Source organism: Triticum urartu, chromosome 7, assembly GCF_003073215.2.
Source record: "Triticum urartu cultivar G1812 chromosome 7, Tu2.1, whole genome shotgun sequence".
In the NCBI taxonomy this organism is placed as follows: Eukaryota; Viridiplantae; Streptophyta; class Magnoliopsida; order Poales; family Poaceae; genus Triticum; species Triticum urartu.
The window spans coordinates 702,800,259-702,824,161 of NC_053028.1; the positions used below are offsets into that span (position 1 = coordinate 702,800,259).

The window sequence follows — 23,903 nt, forward strand, 5'->3', positions numbered from 1 at the left end:
GTGAATGCGGCAGTCTCTAAAGCATAGCCCCAAAATGACAACGGTAGATCGGTAAGAGACATCATAGATCGCACCATATCCAATAGAGTGCGATTACGACGTTCGGACACACCATTACGCTGAGGTATTCCAGACGGCGTGACTTGTGAAACTATTCCACATTTCCTTAAGTGCGTGCCAAATTCGTGACTCAAGTATTCCCCCCACGATCTGATCGCAAGAACTTGATTTTCCCGTCACATTGATTTTCAACCTCACTCTGAAATTCCTTTAACTTTTCAAAGGTCTCAGACTTGTATTTCATTAAGTAGACATACCCATATCTACTCAAGTCATCAGTGAGGGTGAGAACATAACGATAGCCACCGCGAGCCTCAACACTCACTGGACCGCACACATCAGTATGTATGATTTCCAATAAGTTGGTTGCTCGCTCCATTGTTCCTGAGAACGGAGTCTTGGTCATTTTACCCATGAGGCATGGTTCGCACATGTCAAATGATTCGTAATCAAGAGATTCTAAAAGTCCATCTGCATGGAGCTTCTTCATGCGTTTGACACATATGTGACCAAGGCGGCAGTGCCACAAGTATGTGGGACTATCATTATCAACCTTACATCTTTTGGTATTCACACTATGAATATGTGTAACATTACGCTCGAGATTCATTAAGAATAAACCATTCACAAGCGGGGCATGACCATAAAACATATCTCTCATATAAATGGAACAACCATTATTCTCGGATTTAAATGAGTAGCCATCTCGAATTAAACGAGATCCTGATACAATGTTCATGCTCAAAGCTGGCACTGAATAACAATTATTGAGGTTCAAAACTAATCCCGTAGGTAAATGTAGAGGCAGCGTGCCGACGGCGATCACATCGACCTTGGAACCATTCCCGACGCGCATCGTCACCTCGTCCTTCGCCAGTCTCCGCTTATTCCGCAGCTCCTACTTTGAGTTACAAATGTGAGCAACCACACCGGTATCAAATACCCAGGAGCTACTACGAGTACTGGTAAGGTACACATCAATTACATGTATATCACATATACCTTTAGTGTTGCCGGCCTTCTTGTCCGCTAAGTATTTGGGGCAGTTCCGCTTCCAGTGACCACTTCCCTTGCAATAAAAACACTCAGTCTCGGGCTTGGGTCCATTCTTTGGCTTCTTCCCGGCAGCTTGCTTACCGGGCGCGGCAACCCCCTTGCCGTCCTTCTTGAAGTTCTTCTTACCCTTGCCTTTCTTAAACTTAGTGGTTTTATTCACCATCAACACTTGATGTTTCTTTTTGATCTCCACCTCCGCTGATTTCAGCATTGAATATACCTCAGGAATGGTATTTTCCATCCCCTGCATATTGAAGTTCATCACAAAGCTCTTGTAGCTCGGTGGAAGCGACTGAAGGATTCTGTCAATGACCGCGTCATCCGGGAGATTAACTCCCAGCTGAGTCAAGCGGTTATGCAACCCAGACATTTTGAGTATGTGCTCACTGACAGAACTATTTTCCTCCATCTTACAACTGAAGAACTTGTCGGAGACTTCATATCTCTCGATCCGGGCATGAGCTTGGAAAACCATTTTCAGCTCTTCGAACATCTCATATGCTCCATATTGCTCAAAACGCTTTTGGAGCCCCGGTTCTAAGCTGTAAAGCATACCACACTAAACGAGGGAGTAATCATCAGCACGTGACCGCCAAGCGTTCATAACGTCTTGGTTCTCTGGGATGGGTGCGTCACCTAGCGGTGCTTCTAGGACATAATCTTTCTTGGCATCTATGAGGATGATCCTCAGGTTCCGGACCCAGTCCGTATAGTTGCTGCCATCATCTTTCAGCTTGGTTTTGTCTAGGAACGCGTTGAAGTTGAGGGCAACATTAGCGTGGGCCATTTGATCTACAAGACATAATGTAAAGATTTTAGACTAAGTTCATGATAATTAAGTTCATCTAATCAAATTATTCAATGAACTCCCACTCAGATAGACATCCCTCTAGTCATCTAAGTGAAACATGATCCGAGTCAACTAGGCCGTGTCCGATCATCACGTGAGACAGACTAGTCAACATCGGTGAACATCTTCATGTTGATCGTATCTTCTATACGACTCATGCTCGACCTTTCGGTCTTCCGTGTTCCGAGGCCATGTCTGTACATGCTAGGCTCGTCAAGTCAACCTAAGTGTATTGCGTGTGTAAATCTGGCTTACACCCGTTGTATTCGAACGTTAGAATCTATCACACCCGATCATCACGTGGTGCTTTGAAACAACGAAACTTCGCAACGGTGCACAGTTAGGGGGAACACTTTCTTGAAATTATTACGAGGAATCATCTTATTTAAGCTATCGTCGTTCTAAGCAAATAAGATGTAAAACATGATAAACATCACATGCAATCAAATAGTGACATGATATGTCCAATATCATTTGCTCCTTTTGATCTCCATCTTCGGGGCTCCATGATCATCGTTGTCACCGGCATGACACCATGATCTCCATCATCATGATCTCCATCATCGTGATCTCCATCATCGTGTCTTCTTGAAGTTGTCTCGTCATCTATTACTTCTACTACTATGGCTAACGCTTTATCAATAAAGTAAAGTAATTACATGACGTTTATGTTGACATGCAGGTCATAAATAAATTAAGACAACTCCTATGGCTCCTGCCGGTTGTCATACTCATCGACATGCAAGTCGTGATTCCTATTACAAGAACATGATCAATCTCATACATCACATATATCATTCATCACATCCTTTTGGCCATATCACATCACACGGCACATGCTGCAAAAACAAGTTAGACGTCCTCTAATTGTTGTTGCAAGTTTTTTTACGTGGTTGCTATAGGTTTCTAGCAAGAACATTTCTTACCTACGCCAAAACCACAACGTGATATGCCAATTTCTATTTACCCTTCATAAGGACCCTTTTCATCGAATCCGATCCGACTAAAGTGGGAGAGACAGACACCCGCTAGCCATCTTATGCAACTAGTGCATATCAGTCGGTGGAACCAGTCTCACGTAAGCGTACGTGTAAGGTCGGTCCGGGCCGCTTCATCCCACAATGCCGCCGAATCAAGATAAGACTAGTAACGACAAGTAAATTGACAATATCGACGCCCACAACTGCTTTGTGTTCTACTCGTGCATAGAAACTACACATAGACCTAGCTCATGATGCCATTGTTGGGGAATGTAGCAGAATTTTAAAATTTTCTACGCATCACCAAGATCAATCTATGGAGTCATCTAGCAACGAGGGAGAGTGGAGTGCATCTACATACCCAAGTGGAGCGCAGGGGAGGCCCATGGGGGGCGCACCAACCCACCAGGGGTAGGTTCCCCTCCCACTTCAGCCCATGGGGCCCTTCGGGATAGGTGGCCCCACCCGGTGGACCCCCGGGACCCTTCCGGTGGTCCCGGTACAATACCGATTACCCCCAAAACTTTCCCGATGGCCGAAACTTGACTTCCTATATATAAATCTTCACCTACGGACCATTCCGGAACTCCTCATGACGTCCGGATCTCATCCGGGACTCCGAACAACTTTCGAGTTACCGTATACTAATATCTCAACAATCCTAGCGTCACCGAACCTTAAGTGTGTAGACCCTACGGGTTCGGGAGACACGCATACATGACCGAGACGACTCTCCGGTCAATAACCAACAGCGGGATCTAGATACCCATGTTGGCTCCCACATGCTCCTTGATGATCTCATCGGATGAACCACGATGTCGAGGATTCAATCAATCACGTATACAATTCCCTTTGTCAATCGGTACGTTACTTGCCCGAGACTCGATCATCGGTATCCCAATACCTCGTTCAATCTCGTTACCGGCAAGTCACTTTACTCGTACCATAATGCATGATCCCGTGATCAACCACTTGGTCACATTGAGCTCATTATGATGATGCATTACCGAGTGGGCCCAGAGATACCTCTCCGTCATACGGAGTGACAAATCCCAGTCTCGATTCGTGCCAACCCAACAGACACTTTCGGAGATACCCATAGTGCACCTTTATAGTCACCCAGTTATGTTGTGACGTTTGGCACACCCAAAGCACTCCTACGGTATCCGGGAGTTGCACAATCTCATGGTCTAAGGAAATGATACTTGACATTCGGAAAAGCTATAACAAACGAACTACACGATCTTTGAGCTATGCTTAGGATTGGGTCTTGTCCATCACATCATTCTCCTAATAATGTGATCCCGTTATCAATGACATCCAATGTCCATAGTCAGGAAACCATGGCTATCTTTTGATCAACGAGCTAGTCAACTAGATGCTCACTAGGGACGTGTTGTGGTCTATGTATTCACACATGTATTATGATTTCCGGATAACACAATTATAGCATGAACAATAGACAATTATCACGAACAAGGAAATATAATAATAACCATTTTATTATTGCCTCTAGGGCATATTTCCAACACCCACATATAAGTAGCATTCAATAAAAAATCAACGCCACCCCTAAAGGCATAGTGATGATATACGAAATATGCGATGCCACCACTATATAAAAAAATAGTGTTGGCGTTGATTAAACATGACGCCACCAACTAAAGTTGTGGCTAGCCATTTCTCTATTAGTGAATTCACGATCTTGTGCATTCAACATACTCATATCATTAAAAGAAACACTTACTTATCTCACTGTAAATCTTGCAAATGACCTACTATGATCGCTGGAAACTCTTTAGTGATTGCAACATGACCTTCCATTATATTTTTGTTCTCTTTTTCAATCGTGGACCATACAATGGCTGCAAGACCATCATCTTTTGATAATCTCCTAAGCCGATGAGAACTCATCGACTTTTATGGCTTCGTAGCAACGCGTGCGCATTGTGCTAGTTATTAACTTAACATTTGGAATAATGTGGAATTACACCGCTTAATTCCATGTCATATTTGACTACACCTCTCTGTATGCCGCTCAATCACATTAGTTTACTTACCATGCATGACCCATGCCACCAAATTTATGATCAAAATTATAATCTTGGTGCTTCCCGTTTGCCCCATGTCATATGAGGTGAAATTGTGTCCCGTTCTAACTTAAAACATACATAGCATCTATACATTATAAATTTTCAGCTCCGTGGGAGCACACAAGCACATACCTAGTACTTAAAAAAGTAGCGTTTCTTTTTGTGCCAGGCAAAACTCTCCATCAACCGGTTCTCCCCCTTCCACCATGTCCAACCATTGGTTTTTTTATCCAATCATTTTTTCCCACCACGTCATATTTGATCGCACCTTCCCAACACGCCACTCAATCACATTAATCCTTTATTCTTAAATAATTGTAATCCACTATCTATTTTTCCTTTTCATGCAACTGTGCCACATCATCAAGTCAATGATGTAGTCATAAGTTACAATTTGTGCACTAATCTATACATGCAACCATGCATGTTTTTCCTCTTCATGCAACTATGCCACCTCATCAAGTCATGCATTGTGGTCACAAGTAACAATTGTGCACTAATCTATTCATGCAACCATGCCACCTCAGCAACCATGCATGTTAATTTGTTTCACTTACTTTTGTGTAGGCACTAAAATATTAACGTGCGGGAGAAGAGCGACCAACCAGCATGGCCACATGGCGCATGCTGGTTGGCCGTGGTGAGAAACTTTGATGTTTTTGAGATTATTTTTGGAAGATGAAAGTGCGATTTTTTTATTTTGAGAAAAGCTTTTTTTGGAGATTAATTTTGAAAGTTGGAAGTGAGATTTTTTCCTTTTTCTTCTTGAGATTTTTTTTTTAGTTTTTCTTTTTCTTTTTGAGATGGACGTGATGTCCACGTGTTGTGAGAAAGCTCTTTTTAATTTTGAGATGAAGATGAGTTTTTTTAAGAGGGAGAAATACACGCACAGCTTCCTCTCAAGAGTCCTACAATGGCGAGCCCCAACCACTAGTAGATAGTCATGTTACACATTTTTGTAGCATGACCTACATATATTTGTATGTTGTACATTTGGAGCAAATATATGTAGGTCATGTTACACATTTTTCTTAAAAATAGCATCCCATTTGACTTCAATCCAATAGATTTATCTTTTTTATAAAACATTTTTTCACGTGCTTCATATATTTTATTTTTTCAAAATATATCATGAGAACATTCTTAAATTTATTTTTTTGCAATAGTGTTAGTTTTGTAACATTTATTTATGCATATGTTTTACCAAGGTTCACACAGCAACGCGCGGGGCATCATCTAGTTTACATACCTTTTTGCAGCACTACATCAACTCTTTTTTTTTGCGGGGAGCACTACATCAACTCAATCTTAATTAACTTTATCTTTTGCAATAACTTGAAATTACGCCGCTTAATTTCATGCCATATTTGATTGCATCTTCCCGTACGCCATTTAGTCAAAATAAAAATCTAATCCTTGGTGCTTTCGCTTGCCCTATGCCATATAAGGTGTAATTACCTCTCCTTCTACCTTAACACAGACCTAGCATTTATATACACATTAAAAAAAATTGGTTTTCATGGCAACTCACAGACTCCCTCCGTTCCGATGAATAAGGGGTATTTTTTTCATTAAGATAAGAGTTTGACCAACAATTGCACTTTTAGCATTTCATTTATGTGATACAAAATCACTACCATAACAAAGTATCTTTTAAATATGAATCTGGTGGCACAAATTTCATGTCATATAATCTTGTATTTACAGAGTAATTATTAGTCAAATGCATGTCTTGACGAAACAAAATACGCCTTACTTTTCGGAACGGAGATAGTAGTATATATATATAATAAAAGAGAAAAAGGAAGAAGAAGAAACTATCATCTTGGGCCTCACCGAGTCGTGGGCCGGACCGACGCACCCACCACCACCACACCGGTCGCTGTCGCCGGGCGCGGCGGCGACCTCCCTCCCTCACTCCTCTCCTCCACCCTCTATCCTCTGACACACGAATCCACTCACGCGCACGCGAAATCCCCAAAACGCCGCCCCGCGCGGCGCCCCCGCAGCGCACCCCCCAGGGGCGTTCCCGTCATTCCACCCCACCCCGAGTTTTAGCTCCCCAGGCCCCCGACGCCAACCCCAGTCCCCAACCCGCCCGTGCCCTAGCCCATCTCGATCTCGCCGCCTCCGCCCCCCACCCCCACCCCACCCCCTCCCCGCGGCGACCCTCCACCGCCGCCGCCGCCGCCGCCGGGCAAGGGCCGGAGGACCGCCCGCGCGTCTTCCCCTCCCGCGGGGCCCGCGGCTGCCGACGGCGACGCTCGCCCTGCGGCGGAGCCCGCCGACGCGGCCGCCCCCGCCCCCGAACCCTACCGGAGCTGCCGCGACCCGCGCGTAGGTACGACCCGCTCACCTCTGCCCGGTCCCCTGCTCGGGCCAGTGATTGGTAGGTAGCGCGACCAGCTGTTCCGTGTGCGGCTCCCCGTTGGAATCCGCTTTTCCCTTCCCGCGGCCGCGCGCATTTCGCGAAGTTCGCCTGGCGGACCGGGCGCCCTCCCGTTCCCGCGGAATGCGGCTCCCCGGATCTCGAGATTTGGCGCGCTGAATCGGTGGATTTTTTTTCCTGGAGTAGCGCAGCGAAGTAATGCGGCGTGTGCCTTGCCGTTTCGGGCAAAGATGCCGTGGTTAGCTTTGAGATCAGCGGGCGAGCGTCTTTTTTCTGCCTGGTAGTGTGCTTGCTTTATTAGTTTCAAAATAAAATAGTATAGCCTGCTTATTTCGGGTAACCCCAGGATTCTCTTTCCGGTACATATTGTGTCCTTCACAGGCTGTTTAAGCTGGATGCAACAGCCAATTAGTTGGGCTGTTTAAGCAGGATGCCGCAGGCTGTGAACATGGTTACTCAGTAGCTTCAGCCGTGTCATTGAGCTGTGAATATATACTGAATGCAGAAATGTGATCTCACGGTTCAAATGTTAGGCAATGGGCAATGAGAATGTGGCTCTAGGACGTGCATTAGTTTATCCAGTTGCTGTAACGTTAGTTTGGCAGAAGTAGGCTCTACATGCTTTTATCCAATCTAACAGTTGTGTTGAAGTACCATCAGCTTTTCCGTTCGCGATTTGCTGTGGCAGCATCTTGCTGAGACACCGGTGTGCCCCAACCAACTTCTCTGCTTTCTGCCTTTCACTTCTACAATGGGGTGTGGTCTGGCTTGTCACTGATGGATCCTACTTGCTAGAAATTGAGCATACCATGGGCAGGGTTAAAATGGTCGAAATTCAGTTGTAGGGAGTCTGAAGAAGAGCTCATTTACATGCTTGGATGGCTTGGAGACCTGCTTTCACCATTTGCTCTTGCTTTGCCTTGCATGCATTATTTAAAATAGATAAGATCTTCTGTCTCGCTACTAATTCTGTGTTAGCATATGTAGTGCACAGTCCGTATGCCATTTTTCTACATATCGCCCAAGACATGAGATACTCCTCTGCAAGGGATTGAAAAGATGGCATCAAAAGGTCCCAGGTCGAAGCCAGACCATGAGACAAGACCTAGACGCAAGAAGGTCAGCTTGCAGCTTTGACATGTCATTTACCAGCTGTATTTTATCATTGCTCTCCATATTCCCCATCTCTTTACTTTGCATTTCATATTTACATGATGGCAAATTTCGCTTGTCATACCCTGTAGTCAGTGTGGGTAAGAATTAAAGTAGTGCTTCTCTTCTCTTTAAGTTTTCTGTTACTAGTATTATTTAATCTATATGTTAGGTATGCCATCCATTGCCAGTTTCACTTTGGTTTTAGTACATTGACTGAAACCTTTTCCCTATCTGTTCAGGCTCTTGAAGCTCCAAGGGAGCCTCGGAAGCCAAAAGTTCACTGGGACCATGTTCTGGGGGAAATGGTTTGGCTGTCAAAGGTTAGTTGCTACTAATACTATCAAACACTTGCTATCCTCCTTTTAAATGGCGTAATATTGCAGGATTCTGTCGTGGAGCTGTAGTGATCCTGTTATCTTTTCTTCCTTAATTTAAATATCCTGCAGGAGTTTGAATCTGAGAGAAAGTGGAAGTTGTCCATGGCTAAAAAGATTGCTCAAAGGGCCAATATGGGTGTAGTTGACCAAGCAACAAAGGATGAGAAAAAACAGAAGGTTTGCATCATCTATGATATAACCAATCTATATTTTTTATACTTTATTTGACCGGTACCAAATCAAGGGATGCCTTTATTTCTACTATCCAGATATCGAATCCATGAGGTTGTATCTTAGTTTGATGATCCTTCTCTTGCAGGAGGGAGAACATCGCCTGAGAAAAGTTGCCCTAAATATTTCTAAGGATGTGAAGAAGTTCTGGACCAAAATAGAGAAGTTGGCAAGTTTTTTTTGTGTGCCTCACTGTACGACTTACTTTACTATGTCATGTTCTCAAGAAACTGAACCAATATCACTTAACGATGTGAATGTAGGTTCTCTATAAGAATCAACTAGAGGTTGAGGAAAGGAAGAAAAAGGCCCTCGATAAGCAGCTTGATTTCCTTTTAGGTCAGACTGAAAGGTACCACCATCTATTGTTGGTTGATTTTCCGTGTCTATTTCAAACCTTGGATTTTTTTATTTTAGGTCGATTGGCCCTGGCTGCATTCTAACCTTCTGTCATTTGCTTTGAATTTTTCAGATATTCTACAATGTTGGCTGAAAATCTCGTGGATGTTCCCCATTTGCAAACACAAGAAAATGGACTGTTACAGGCAAATGTACTATCCCAGGAGGAAGTAGCAGGACCTTCCCAGACTAATCAACCATCCCAGGAGGAAGTAGCAGGACCTTCGCAGACTAATCAACCATCGCAGGAGGATGTAGCAGAACCTTCGCAGACTAGTCAACCATTGCAGGAGGATGTAGCAGAACCTTCGCACACTAATCAACCATTGCAGGAGGACGTAGCAGAACCTTCGCACACTAATCAACCAGCGCAGGAGGAAGTAGCTGCGGAGAACATAAATGCACCAACTCCTGATGATCTAGGTGTTTAGCTTGACGAATTGCTGCATGCTTCAGAAAACTTATTCAGTTAATTGTCCTTTTCTTTAGGCTTTAACACCTTTTAGTTGCAGATACAATGGAAACCGATGATGACTATGATAGCAGCTCCTTGAACGAAGAACAGGTAAGCTAATATTTTTTGTTTGCCCATATTTTTATTTTGTCCATATGAATATAATTGCCGTGAATCCTAAGGATCTTAGTACCAAGCATTATTGTTGTGAATAAGTTGAACAATTTGTTTTTATTGGCAGTTTGCCATTTTCTTGTTCTGTTTTTCATGCCAGTATGTTATGATACCACATTTCTGCTCGGCACTCCTAGATTTCTGTTGATTAGCTGCTGTTCAAAATAACAGAATATAATACAACATGCCATATACTTAAGTATTGTTATGATACTGCATTTCTGCCCCTGCTGGAAATCTTCATTGTTTTCACAACATATGAATCACTCTGATATGTGTTGGTACTGCAGGAAGATGACGAGCGCACAATTGATGAGGATGAAGCCCAAATCACGGAGGCTGAGCGCAATGAAGAATTAGCTGCATTGCAGGCAGAAGCTGACATACCAATTGATGATCTTCTTAAGTCGTATCTCAAAAGCCAAGGTGATCCCCGAAAGCAGTTCTCTTGTACCTGCCTTAACATATATAGAGACAACACTGTGCTCTATTTGGTGCTAAATTGATAAATTGATCAGCTCAAGCATTCTTAGTTAGCAGGGAAAGCAGTCCAGTTAACAAAGACACTTGCAGCAACTCAGATTTGAAGAATTCAACTAAAGGTTAGATTTTCAAATACCTGCATGGCATTAGGAAACTGAAATACTGCATACTCATTGATGTCTTTCCAAATTGATCTGGCCTTTTTGCTGTTTATTATCAGATTCTTCAAACCAGGTTAATGGCTGTAATCATGATTCTGGTTATACTTCAAGTGATGAAGGCAATTTTTCTGAGGAAGTTGATGATAGCCACCATTATGCTGAGTTTGTGAAGAGGAATCATGTACAGTTGTTTTCCTTGTGCCTTCTTTTGCATATGGCCATGTGTGTGAGCGGGCCAAGGTTAACAAGTTATAGAATTTTCTCTAAACTTCTACTATTTTTTTTAATCTTTGCAGGGGAAAAGTAATGGCGGTGTCTCTGGTGAGCAGGTATACATTTCAATAACCTGTTTTACTGTTGTAGAATTTCTCTCCTCGTTACAAAATCATCTAACTTTGAAAGAAAACTTCATTTCCTCCCTCTGTTGCCTAACTAGTGTTCACCCTGAACTGTACTACAGTTTAGGATATATCATTTTGTTTTGTGAAAAGTCTACTGTAATACTGTGAACTGGAGTAGTAATTGGCAAGCGTTCGCAGGTTGAAAAGCTTGCTGAAAATTGTTACTCCCTCCGTCACAGTTTAGAAGGCACAGTTAAATTTGCGTGCGTTTCCACAATAGACAAGGTTTAGGGCGCATTGCATTTATTTCTAGTAGCTAATTAGTACTCAGATATACTATTTCTATATGCATGCGTAGTGTGAATGCTATTTTTTAGCCCATCTCACAACCAATAGATAACCACCTAGGTTCTAGAGAATTTCCAAGCGCGCCTTCTAAACCGTGACGGAGGAAGTAACGTGGATTGAAACACTAAGCAATCCTAGTAATTATCCTGTTTGTGTTTTGGCATGATCTGCTTTGGTGTAATAAATGCGAAGTATCCTGTTTGTGTGGGGAATCTATGGTTTTGCATACTAACTCGTATCGTTTATTATTTTCAGGAGGATAACGATTATGTTTGTACTGATGAAGGAAAGGTAGTACATCCATCTTCATCTGATTTCTTCACCACTTTCTTGTTTCCTACATACTTAACGTTATACTAATTGCATGGAAGTTGCTCTGGAAGATTAGAAACACATCCATTCATGATTCATGGAGTTGCCATGTGCATTGAATTCTCCCGCCCTTCGTATATGTGTTTATCTTTGTCTATTTGTGAGCCTTATTAGCTGCATCTATTTGGTAGGATGATGAAGCAACTTTATCTGAAGAGGAAGAGTTGGCAAAGAAAGATGGTCCTGATCCTTCGGATGAGGTGATTTCATACATTAGTCAGTAATGTCGTTGAACTGTTCACATTGTCATTTTGAGCTGCTGTAGTTATGATTTTACGGATTTGGTTACAACATGAATGAACTAGTCAGTAAAAGCTACTCCTGCAATTGATTCACTATCAATGTCATACAATGTAACTACCAAAGATTAGCACTTTTTCAGTATTTTAATTGGTTAAGCTTCTGATGACTTTTCTCTTAGTAGCACATCTGTAGAGCAAATTGTGAAATTCTGATTCTGTCAATCTGCTATCTGACTTTTATGCAAAACTTAATTTAGCATGGATATTGGGCCAAAGAGCTTCCAAAGTTTTAGAGGTTTTTGTTACTTCCTCCGTTCCTAAATACTCCCTCCATCCGAAAAAGCTTGTCCCAAGCTTGTTACTCAAATGGATGTATCTAGCACTAACTTGGTGCTAGATACATCCATTTGAGGGACAAGCTTTTTCGGACGGAGGGAGTATAAGTCTTTTTAGAGATTTCAATGAGGACTACATACGGATGTATATAGACATATTTTAGAGTGTAGATTCACTCATTTTGCTCCGTATGTAGTCCCCATTGGAATCTCTAAAAAGACTTATATTAAGTAACGGAGGGAGTATGTCTGCTAAACAAAGTGTTTTGGGCACATGCGCACAAAATGCCCATATGTTCTAGATATCAGAAAACAACTGAGCTTTATTGTTTGCTTGTGAAGCCAGAGTGGCAAACAATGAGAACACTGAGTGAGGTCAGAACCACTGCAGTGAAAGATGGTCTGAAATGATAAATGTTCATTGACTGAACTTTATTTTAATTACAGACCTATCATACATTTGTAAAAAACCCAGATGGGGGCATTGGGCTGTTTTATGTTGCTTGTGTGTTTTAGACCCTGTTATTTGAGGTTTCAATTTTGTGATCATTGCACACACATACTAGCTTCGCCCTTGCATATTTATCATTGATCTTGTTTTGTAAATACAGATTAAGCTTCTGCAAAAAGAGAGTGAGATCCCACTAGAAGAACTTCTTGCGAGGTACCCAAAGGTATGCAGATTTTCCATTTGCTTTCTTCAATTGCATTTTACTGTGGTCCATCTGTAATGCCCTTTTTATATTTATAGGATGGCTATGCAGATGACTTAACAGCAGAACTGGAGGATTCACCCACACATTCTAATGAAGAGGTTAATAGTGACATGTCTCTGGATGATCCACCTGCCGACTTGGAACTGAACAATGATACGTCTGAAAATAACGAAATAGCAGAAGTGCTGGGAGCTGAGCATGTGAGCGGCAATGCCCTACAACTAGAAATAGTTTCAGAGCCTAGCGTGCAGGAATGCTCTGTTAAAGAAGGCGAGCTGACTGATGCTAAGGTGATGGCCGATGAGGAAGCTAGTGTACAAGAATGTTCTGTTAAAGAAGTTGAGATGACCGATGCTAAGGTGATGGCCGATCAGGAAACTATTGTACAAGAATGTCCTGTTAAAGAAGATGTGCTGACTGATGCTAAGGTGATGGCCGATGAGGAAACTAGTGTACAAGAACGTTTTGTTAAAGAAGATGAGCAGACTGATGCTAAGGCGATGGCCGATGAGGATACTGGTGACAGTGTAATGGCTGATGCTGCTGCTGCTGCAAGAGCAGCACAACCAACTGGGAACACCTTTTCAACAACAAGTGTCCGCACAAAATTCCCATTCCTTCTCAAGCATTCTCTTCGGGAATATCAGCATATTGGGTTGGACTGGTTGGTTGCTATGTATGAAAAGAGGCTGAATGGAATTTTAGCAGATGAAATGGGTTTAGGGAAGACAATCATGACTATCTCCTTGCTAGCACACCTTGCATGTGAGAAGGGGATATGGGGTCCACATCTTATTGTCGTGCCAACCAGTGTTATGTTAAATTGGGAAACAGAATTTCTGAAATGGTGTCCTGCCTTTAAAATACTTACTTATTTTGGAAGTGCAAAGGAGAGAAAGCAGAAACGTCAAGGTTGGATGAAGCCAAATTTTTTCCATGTATGCATCACGACATACAGGCTAGTTATTCAGGACTCCAAAGCGTTCAAGCGAAAGAAGTGGAAGTATCTTATTCTTGATGAGGCTCATCTGATAAAGAACTGGAAATCACAAAGATGGCAGACTCTGCTGAATTTTAATTCAAAACGACGTATTCTTTTGACTGGAACTCCTTTGCAAAATGACCTTATGGAACTTTGGTCTCTCATGCACTTTTTGATGCCACATGTATTCCAATCTCACCAAGAGTTCAAAGATTGGTTCTGCAATCCGATATCAGGAATGGTGGAGGGCCAAGACAAGGTAAACAAGGAAGTTATTGATCGGTTGCACAATGTCCTCCGCCCATTTATATTACGGCGATTGAAACGAGATGTTGAGAAGCAGTTACCGCAGAAGCATGAGCATGTCATATATTGCCGACTTTCCAGAAGGCAAAGAAACTTGTATGAAGATTTTATTGCCAGCTCAGATACACAAGCTACACTGTCAAGTGGCAACTATTTTGGTATGATTAGTATCATTATGCAACTCAGAAAGGTCTGTAACCATCCAGATCTTTTTGAAGGCCGCCCAATTATCAGCTCATTTGACATGGCAGGGATTGACATGCAGATCAGCTCTTCTGTTTGCATGGTCCTGGATAAGGGGCCATTTTCTCAGGCTGGCCTATCTGATATGAACCTTGTGTTTACTCAAAATGAATTTAATATGACTTCTTGGGAGGCAGATGAGGTTGCTGCTGTCTTTCTTCCAGGCATCACCTCTAGGGGCTCTGGTGCAGAGATTTCTTGCTCTAGTAAGGCTGGTCAGAGAAGGAATGGAACAAATATTTTTGAAGAAATTCAGAAAGCCTTGCAGGAGGAGAGAATTAAAGAGGCCAAAGAAAGAGCAGCTTCAATTGCTTGGTGGAATAGGTTGAGATGTGAGAAGAGGCCTGTTTATGGTAGAAACATTAGAGAGCTTCTGACCATAAGACATCCTATGTGTGATGTTCTTGAGAAGAAGAACAACCCTTCATGCTACATGGATTTTTCATCGAGTCTAGCAGATCTTGTTCTTTCATCTGTGGAACGCTTCAATAAAATGCTTGGCTTTATTGAATCATTTACTTTTGCAATTCCTGCTGCACGGGCTGCTACTCCTATTTGCTGGTGCAAAAAAAGGAATTCACCTGTTCTTCTTGGACCAGCTTACAGAGAACAATGTATGAATGAGTTCTCGCCCATTCTCTCCCCTATAAGGCCTGCAATTGTTCGCCGTCAAGTGTACTTCCCTGATAGGCGCCTGATCCAGTTTGACTGTGGGAAGTTGCAGGAGCTTGCTATCTTGCTGAGACGTTTGAAGTCAGAAGGACACAGAGCCTTGATATTTACTCAGATGACCAAGATGCTTGATACTTTGGAGGAATTCATTAATTTGTATGGCTATACATATTTGAGGTTAGATGGTTCTACCCAGCCAGAAGAGAGGCAGACACTAATGCAGAGGTTCAATACAAACCCGAAGTTTTTTCTTTTCATTTTATCCACTCGCAGTGGCGGTGTGGGAGTCAACCTAGTAGGTGCAGACACTGTTATATTCTATGACAGTGACTGGAACCCTGCAATGGATCAACAAGCCCAAGACAGATGCCACAGGATAGGACAGACTCGTGAAGTTAACATCTATAGGCTGATTAGTGAGAGCACTATAGAGGAGAATATTCTCAAGAAAGCAAATCAGAAGCGAACACTTGATGATTTAGTGATACAACGCGGTTGTTACAATACAGAGTTCTTCAAGAAGCTGGACCCTATGGAATTTTTTTCTGGGCACACACCTCTTAATGTCGAAGAACAGCCGAGGGATCGCTCTATGACTGCTGTATCCTCAAATGAAACTGGTCTGGCGCTGTCAAATGCAGATGTTGAAGCAGCTATTAGACAGGCAGAAGATGAAGCTGACTATATGGCTCTCAAAAGGTTGGAGCAGGAAGAGGCTGCAGACAATCAAGAATTCAGTGAGGAGGTTGCTGGAAGGCTAGAGGATGATGAGCTTGTAAATGAGGAGGATACAAAACCTGATGATCACACCAGTGAAGAGCATAAACATCAAAGTTCTGATGCGGATAAGGATAAAAATGTTGGTTTACCTGTGAACCAAATAAATGAAGAAAAGGCTCTTACATTGGCTGCAGGTGACGGAGATATGGATATGCTTGCTGATGTTAAGCAAATGGCTGCTGCAGCAGCTGCAGCAGGACAAGCGAGTTCATCTTTTGAAAATCACCTTCGGCCAATAGATAGATATGCAATGAGGTTTTTGGAGCTCTGGGATCCAATAATTGACAAAGCTGCTGTAAATTATCAGGTGAATGTTGCAGAGGAAGAATGGGAACTTGAACGCATTGAAAAACTCAAAGAAGATTTAGAAGCAGAAATTGATGAAGACCAGGAACCACTATCTTATGAGTGTAAGTGATTTCATGTTGGTACTGACCGCACTCATGTTTGTCTTCTAAAAATTCATTTAGTCACTTTATTTTTTGCAATTGGTTCGAGCTAGTGCTCTCCTCGATGCATGCCTCGCTCCTTTTTCTTATATTCCAGTGTATTGACATTGTTTCAATTGCAGCATGGGATGTTGATTTTGCTACTACAGCGTATCGCCAACAGGTTGAGGCTCTAGCTAAAAAACAGGTTAGTTTATATCTTAAGTTCTTGTCTGTGTGCCTCTTGTGCATAGTACTATGAGTATTAATGGCATCCATGCTGTAATACGCACAGTTGTTGGAGGAACAGGAAAGGCAAGTTCTTGAAGCAGCCAAAGAGCTAGAGGAAATGAATGACATGGCGAGGTAATTTACAATTATGCTCTCAGCACGTTCACAATTTTATCATTGATGTATTGAATTACCTGTTTTATAGTTCTGTTAGACACTCCTCTGCTACACTACTGTCTCCACTCTTCTTGCAGTAATATCATGCTATACATGCAATTCTTATATGCTTTTCTGCTGTTGACCACATAAATTACTGTTTCCTTCTGTCATCCTTTTATAGCAGTCACCGCAAAAAGTCAAAGAAGAAGAAAAGGAAGGCAGGCAAGTTTAAGTCTTTAAAAAAAGGACGTGTGTCATCTGACTCAGAGGCCATGCACGATGAAACGTCTGTAGATACTATGAGTATTGATGACAATGCACCCTCGCCAGAGCTTATGAGTGATGAATCACCACATCATGGTTCACATAAGCGTAAAAAGATGACACCTAGAAATGAGGAAGTGAGCAGCAGTAGCAGAGCCCTGAAGAAGTTCAAGAAAGCCCCTAAATCGAACTGTACTCCTGAGTCCTCATCACATAAGCACTCGCTCGAAGGCAAGCAACTCAAGTTGATGGATGAAGTGAATGATTCTGATCCGAAGTCGGTGAGAATTAAGAGTGATGGCCGGATTTCCATGGCCTCCATGCCAGCAAAACGTGTTATGGTAATTAAGCCTGAGAGGTTGAAGAAGAAGGGTCTTATGTGGCCTCGAGATTGTGCTTTAGATTCATGGACTACTGAGGAAGATGCAGTTCTTTGTGGAACTGTACATGAGTACGGTCCTGTTTGGGAACTGGCTAGTGACCTTCTTCATTCCATACCTGGTGGTGCATGTTATAGGGGAAGATATCGTCATCCTGTACATTGCTGTGAGAGATTCCGAGAATTATTCTGCAAATATGTATTGTCAGCTACTGACAATGCAAACAGTGAGAAGGCTCCTTCTGGTGCCGGGAAGGCTGTCTTGAAAGTATCTGAGGTGAGTTGATTTACTGTTATCTTGGTAGAGGAGAAATTTCCAACATGAGGATATTTTTGCATGTTCATGCTTTCCAGTACTATTGTTCTCTGATTTGTTTTACAGTAAGGTCCAGTTCTTTTGGCGGCTTATGACATAAGCCAACCCTCCCCAGCTTGTTTTAGAAATCGCCCCCTATATTCGTTGAGGCATATTTCTAGAAGCCTAGGGGGCAGCTTATATTTTAAAAGCACAAAAAAAACTGGGCTTAAGTCTGAAATGGTGCATGTGTGAAACATGCCACTGACACAATATGGAGTATCTTGGAGTGAAACATCCTACTGTTTATTTCAGAATTTCCTTTTCTCAGAAACTCAACATAGCACTGGATTCCTCTTTTTTGAGTTATGGTAATTGCTGATCACTGACCAACTTTCATTTGCTGCTGGGAAGAGAATTTCATCTCTGACCAGTAAGCAAGTCAGCATAGCTCTGCTGACCAGTAATCCTCTCTGAAATTTATAAGCGAGTAAATAGTCAAGCGGTATGTGTAAATATGTGTGCTAGGCTTGATACAATATTGAAATTACGTGGCTTCATCCATATGTCTCTTTTTTCCTTGGGTCATATAGTTTGACATCATTTTTCTCTCTAGGTGTTTGTCAGCTATATTATGTGCCTTTCAGCTACTTGTTAGCCACATATTGACCATTTCTCTATGACATCTTTCAGGATCAAACTCGGATGTTGCTGAATGTGATCAGTGAAATTCCTAACAACGAGTTGCTTCTCCAGAAACATTTCATGGCCATACTTTCTTCTGTTTGGAGATCAAAATGTGCTCATGAGTCCCGACGTGTTACAAGTGTTTGTTCTAGTGCAACCCATAACCCTGTTAGATTGAGTGAGAACTGGTCCATGACAAACGACAAGCCATCCTTTAATCTGGTAAGGACAGCCCTCGCAGATGCTCAGGCCCAATGTCCAAGAGTGGCAATACCAACAAGCAATCAGGAACCTCGCCGGAGGCATTTAGATTTAGTATTGGATTTCCGGACAGATCGACATGCTTACCAGGCAGACTTTCCATCTGTGGTGAATGTGTCCATTCTAGAACCAGATCCTATTAGACGCACTGTTGTGCCGGTGGAACAATCACTGCTGTCTGGGCTTCCTCATAGACATGCTGAGAACAGATTCAGGTCAGTGGTGTCTAATGCTTTATTGTTGCAGTGCTGGTGACCCTTATTGTCCTTGTTTTGTAATCGAGACGAGCAGTGCTTCAAATTATTTGAATCTTCATGTTGTTTAGCAGCCTTCTGGAACGTAAACTAATGCCTATGTCTAATGTACATATATGCAGGATAGCATCAGAAGCTTGTTTTGAAGGGGAAGGTTCTCACTGGGCATCATCTGTCCACATGAATGATACTGCTCGACATAAATCTGGCTCAAAGTCCACAGGAAAGCACAAAGCAGCTTCAGAATCGGGAAGACCACCGAAATCGAAAATTCAGAGGATGGCTGAACCGCAGGACATGCCGGCTTTGAAGTTTGATTTTCTCCGATCCCCCCGGCAACTGTTGACAAGTGCAGCTGAGTTCCCCATCACACAGTCACTATCCGACTTTGGCATTGATGATTCTGAGTTGACCTACATGGAGGATCTAACTCTAGAAGAGACTGACACTGAGTTTGCCCCATACCAGTATGACCAAGTTTCCCTTGCTGGTATTGAGGAGTTGGATCCTCTCGTGGATTTGACAGACATCGGATGAGAATAAATGGACATTTTGGTCTAGATAGCATGCATGCCCTTCTATCAAGAGCAGAGAAGATTTTGTCTCTGGCAGGGAGCCCAAGGATATCTGGTCGAGTTGCTCAGCCATGCATGGTTTTGGTTGCAAGCTTGGTCATGATTGGCGGGAGCGGTGCTGTCGGCGAGGCCACGTGGGTCCTGATGAGTTTGGAGCATGGGGGTTTGCTGCTGCACTAATGGAGGCATTGGGGGTACTCTCTATACATGTATGTATATTGTTAGTCTAGGATCCTAGGATGTAGAAGTGAGTCTCCCTCCCTCCCCCATCTGTGTGGAGAGATCGATCTTGTAACTTCACCATACATGTAAATTTTGCTTAGCAGATGCCAGCAGGGACGGAAAAGAGGAGGCCCAGCCCTGCCGTGATTTCTTGATTGTTGCTCCCTTGGCCGTTTAATCTATTCATGTCATTTTTCCTACCTGGCACTAGAAAATTAACAGCCGTGTACCCCCCTGGTTGTGAAACAGATACTTGCGGACGAATGATTCTCTTCGTTTGTATCGATCCTGAAGTTCATAGGAGCAATAATTTGCCTTGGGAGGATTCTATGTGTGCTTCATTTAGATAATCTTCTTTTGTAGCTGGAGTAATGTTTGTATTCTATTTTCTAGTTCTGCTAGTTTTGGTTTTGTGACAAATTTTGCAGTTGCACGAATCAGATATCTATGGTAAACACTTTTGGTATGTTATTTGTGGGTGAAGGACTAGAACTGGAGCCTCAGTACTGTGCAAGAGATTTGCAACATTATATCATCTTTGAATCTTTGACGTGTATTCAGATTACTGCGGGAGTTCCTTGCCTGCTCTCCCCATATGCATTTCTTGGTTTCGACCTGTAAGTCAGATGAGGTTAGTGCAAATATTTGAAGCCTTGAGTTGTTCTTTCATTGTTTGTGTGCTAGCAAAAGGGCCCGTGCCTTGCAACGGGACAAAAATATATATTATAATCTTCAATACCCTGATCAGATTTTGCTGCATCAACGAGATACACTATCACTGCTAATTTCATGAAATCATGAATAATTTTTTGAAGTCATGAAAGTTTTTGTAAACTCCTACACATATTTGAAATCATAAACATTTTTAAAATTTGTTAACACTTTTATAAAATTTTGAACATTTTTAAATTCAAGAACATATTTTGAATTCATGAACATTTTATACTATTTGCATTTGTTTTCAAAATATGAACATTTTTAAACAATTTTCTTGAAACGGTGAACATTTCTAGAATCAACTAACATTTTTTGGGAAATTAGTGGAACAATTTTTGAAATTCACAAACATTTTGTTAATTTAATGAACATTTTTTGAAATGCATGATCATTTTCATGAATGAATACACTATTTTGTAGGTCACACGCGGTTTCTGAATTTTTAGGATATACTTCCATTCATGATCACCTAATGTACTGGCGAAATTTTGTTCAATTACATTAACATTTTTGAATACACGAACTTTTTTAAAAATCATGAACATCTGTTGATTTCCAACAAATTTTTTTGAAATTTCAAACATTTTTTGATTAAGCAAACATTTTTAAAATAAAATCAAGAACATTTTTTGAATCCCCAAACATTTTATTGTAATTAAAAATTTTATTTTCAATTTGTAATTTGTAATTTTAGGATTTTTTAAGTCCCAAATTAATTGAAGTAAAAAAAAAATAATGGAAAAGGAAAAACTTCAAAAAATAAAAATAATGACAAAAACAGGCCCGGCCGGCCCAAAGAGGCGCGCTGCGTCTTCTTACAGCGGCAGAGCGCAGTATAGATGGTCACTACAGCATAGGGCCGGCCCAGGTGGGGATTACCTTGTCTGCAATATTTCTTTATCACTTACAGGTCGCATTTGGCGGGTAATATTTTGCAATTTCGGGGCAATTTCTGTGACATACCGCCCAAATCAGTAGCCCCTTTATTATTAGGTACTAGCAAAAGGGCCGTGCTTTGCAATGAGAGAAAAATAATATCATCATAATCTGCAATGGCAATGACCACATTTTGCTGCATCATCGAGATACACTACCACCCTCAATTTTGTGAAATAGTAATCAAAATTTGAAATTATGAACATTTTCTTAAACTCGTGCACATATCTAAAATCGTGAATACTTATACAATTTTTCGACCATTTTATAAAATCAAGAACGTTTTTGCAATCATGGACCTTTTATAATATTTTCAGTTTTTAGTAAACATTGTGAATTTTTTTAAACAATTTTCTCGAATCGATGAACATTTTTTTTGGAAATTGGTGGAACAATTTTTGAGATTCACAATTTTTTTTGATTTAATGAACATTTCTGAAAATGCATGATCATTTTTTTAATCAGCAAACATTTTATGAATGAATAGACTACTTTATATGTCACGGATAGTTTTTGAATTTTTAGGGTATTTTTCCATTCATGACAATTTTTTTAATTGTTGAAATTTTGTTCAATTCATTAACACTTCTTTGTACACAAACATTTAGAAAAATGATAAACAATTTTGTGATTTTCCAAACATTTATTTTTAAAAATTTGAACATTGTTTGGATAAACAAACATTTTTTATGAAGTCACAAACATTTTTTGAATCCACAAACATTTTAATATTTATTAAAAAAATTCAATTTTTTTCTGGAACTTTTTTGAAGTTCGTAATTATTGAAATTAGATAAAAATAAAACAAAAAAGTTTTTTTGAGGCAAGAAAGAAAACAAAAAAGTAAAATCAAAATTTTGAAGCAGGCCGCCTAGACATGGGCCCACACAAATGGGCGTGCTGCATTTTCTCCCAGCACGCAGAGCGCAGTTTAAGAGCACGGTACATAGGCCGGCCAAGGCGGGGTATCCCCCATGTGTGAAACTTATTTTTATTACTTTTAGATGGCATTGGTGAGTAATATTTTGTAACTTGGGGTTAATTTTCGTGAGTATCGCCTGAAACAATAGCCCGTTAATTATTAGGTATATATAGTGTATGTGTACGAACTAGCAAAAGGGACGATGCATTACAATGGGAGAAAAATAATTCATAATCTTCAATGGCAATTATCACATTTTGCTACATCACCGAAATACCTTATCACTGTCAATTTCTTGAAATCATAAATATGTTTTCCAATTCGTGAACATATTTAGTAATTTTCAATATTTTCTAAAATCAGGAACATTTATTGAATTCATGAACATTTTATACTGTATGCGAACATATTTTTAGAATTGTGAACAGTTTGTTAAAAAATTTCTTGAATAGCCGAACATTTTTTGAATGGATGAACACTAGTTTGGGAATTGGTTAAACAATTTTTGAAATTCATGAACATTTTTCCGATTTAATGATATTTTTGATTTAACAAATTTTGATATGCATGTTCATTTTTTGAATCAGTGAATATTTTATGAAGGAATAAACTATTTTTAGGATATTTTCCGTTCATGAACCTTTTTTGAATTTTAAAAATGTTTTTCATATTTCATTAACATTATTTTAGTAGACAAACTTTTTATCTTCTGAACATTTGTGGATTTCCTGAAAATATGTTTTCAAAATTAGAACAGTTTCTGAATAAGCAAACATTTTTTCGTAATATCACAAACATTTTTTAATCCATAAACATTGTATTTCAAAATTCTCAGTTCATTAATTTTTGAAACTTTTTTGAAGTCCCAACTTATTTTTAGTCATAAAAAAGCGAAAATAGAAATGAAAAAGGAAAAAAAATAAAAAGCAAAAATTAAAAAATAGGCCGCGTGGACATGTGCCGGCCCAAACAGGTTCACTGCGTGTTATCCCAGTGCACAGAGCGTAATATAGGAGGTCCTTACTGCATGGCCGGCGCGGGCGAAAGATTCCCCTGTGTGAAATGTTCTTATCACTTATATAGGTGACATTGGTTGTAATTTTCATGATATACCGGAAGAAGCAATAACCCGTTTATTATTAGGTACATATTCGAAACACTCGCTTATATGATATGGTTAACAAAAGTGCTCCTATTAGTGTGTTTTTCTTTTCGTTTTTGAGCTAGCCACAAATTGTGTTGTTAGTGGGGTGGTTTGCAAAATAATTGGCCCTAAGATCATGTACAATGGTTGATAAGTTTGTTTTACCTTATGTCCGCCACGTACTCTAGATAAGACATAAAATGTGATGTACAATGGGTTATTCTTAGTCT

The 23,903-nt window shown here is 40.9% G+C and overlaps 1 protein-coding gene across 7 annotated transcripts; it reads left to right on the top strand.

The window, feature by feature from the left end:
- Nucleotides 1-7,174: 7,174 nt before the first annotated feature.
- LOC125524085 (protein PHOTOPERIOD-INDEPENDENT EARLY FLOWERING 1) lies at nt 7,175-20,284 on the top strand. 7 transcript variants are annotated; one of them, XM_048689153.1, is made up of 21 exons: nt 7,175-7,380; nt 8,416-8,547; nt 8,823-8,903; nt 9,030-9,137; nt 9,280-9,360; nt 9,455-9,543; nt 9,664-10,013; nt 10,097-10,155; nt 10,509-10,644; nt 10,737-10,820; nt 10,922-11,043; nt 11,159-11,191; nt 11,807-11,842; nt 12,055-12,123; nt 13,112-13,174; nt 13,252-16,609; nt 16,771-16,835; nt 16,923-16,993; nt 17,199-17,937; nt 18,649-19,118; nt 19,280-20,284. In XM_048689153.1, exons 2-21 carry the CDS (start codon nt 8,488-8,490, stop codon nt 19,692-19,694), a joined length of 6,489 nt encoding a protein of 2,162 aa, XP_048545110.1. In that variant the 5' UTR covers nt 7,175-7,380; nt 8,416-8,487; the 3' UTR covers nt 19,695-20,284. The 7 variants fall into 7 exon arrangements, with proteins under 7 accessions (XP_048545110.1, XP_048545113.1, XP_048545115.1 ...); XM_048689156.1 differs by having other exon boundaries at nt 17,202-17,937; XM_048689158.1 differs by having other exon boundaries at nt 10,752-10,820.
- The last annotated feature ends 3,619 nt before the right edge of the window (nt 20,285-23,903 follow it).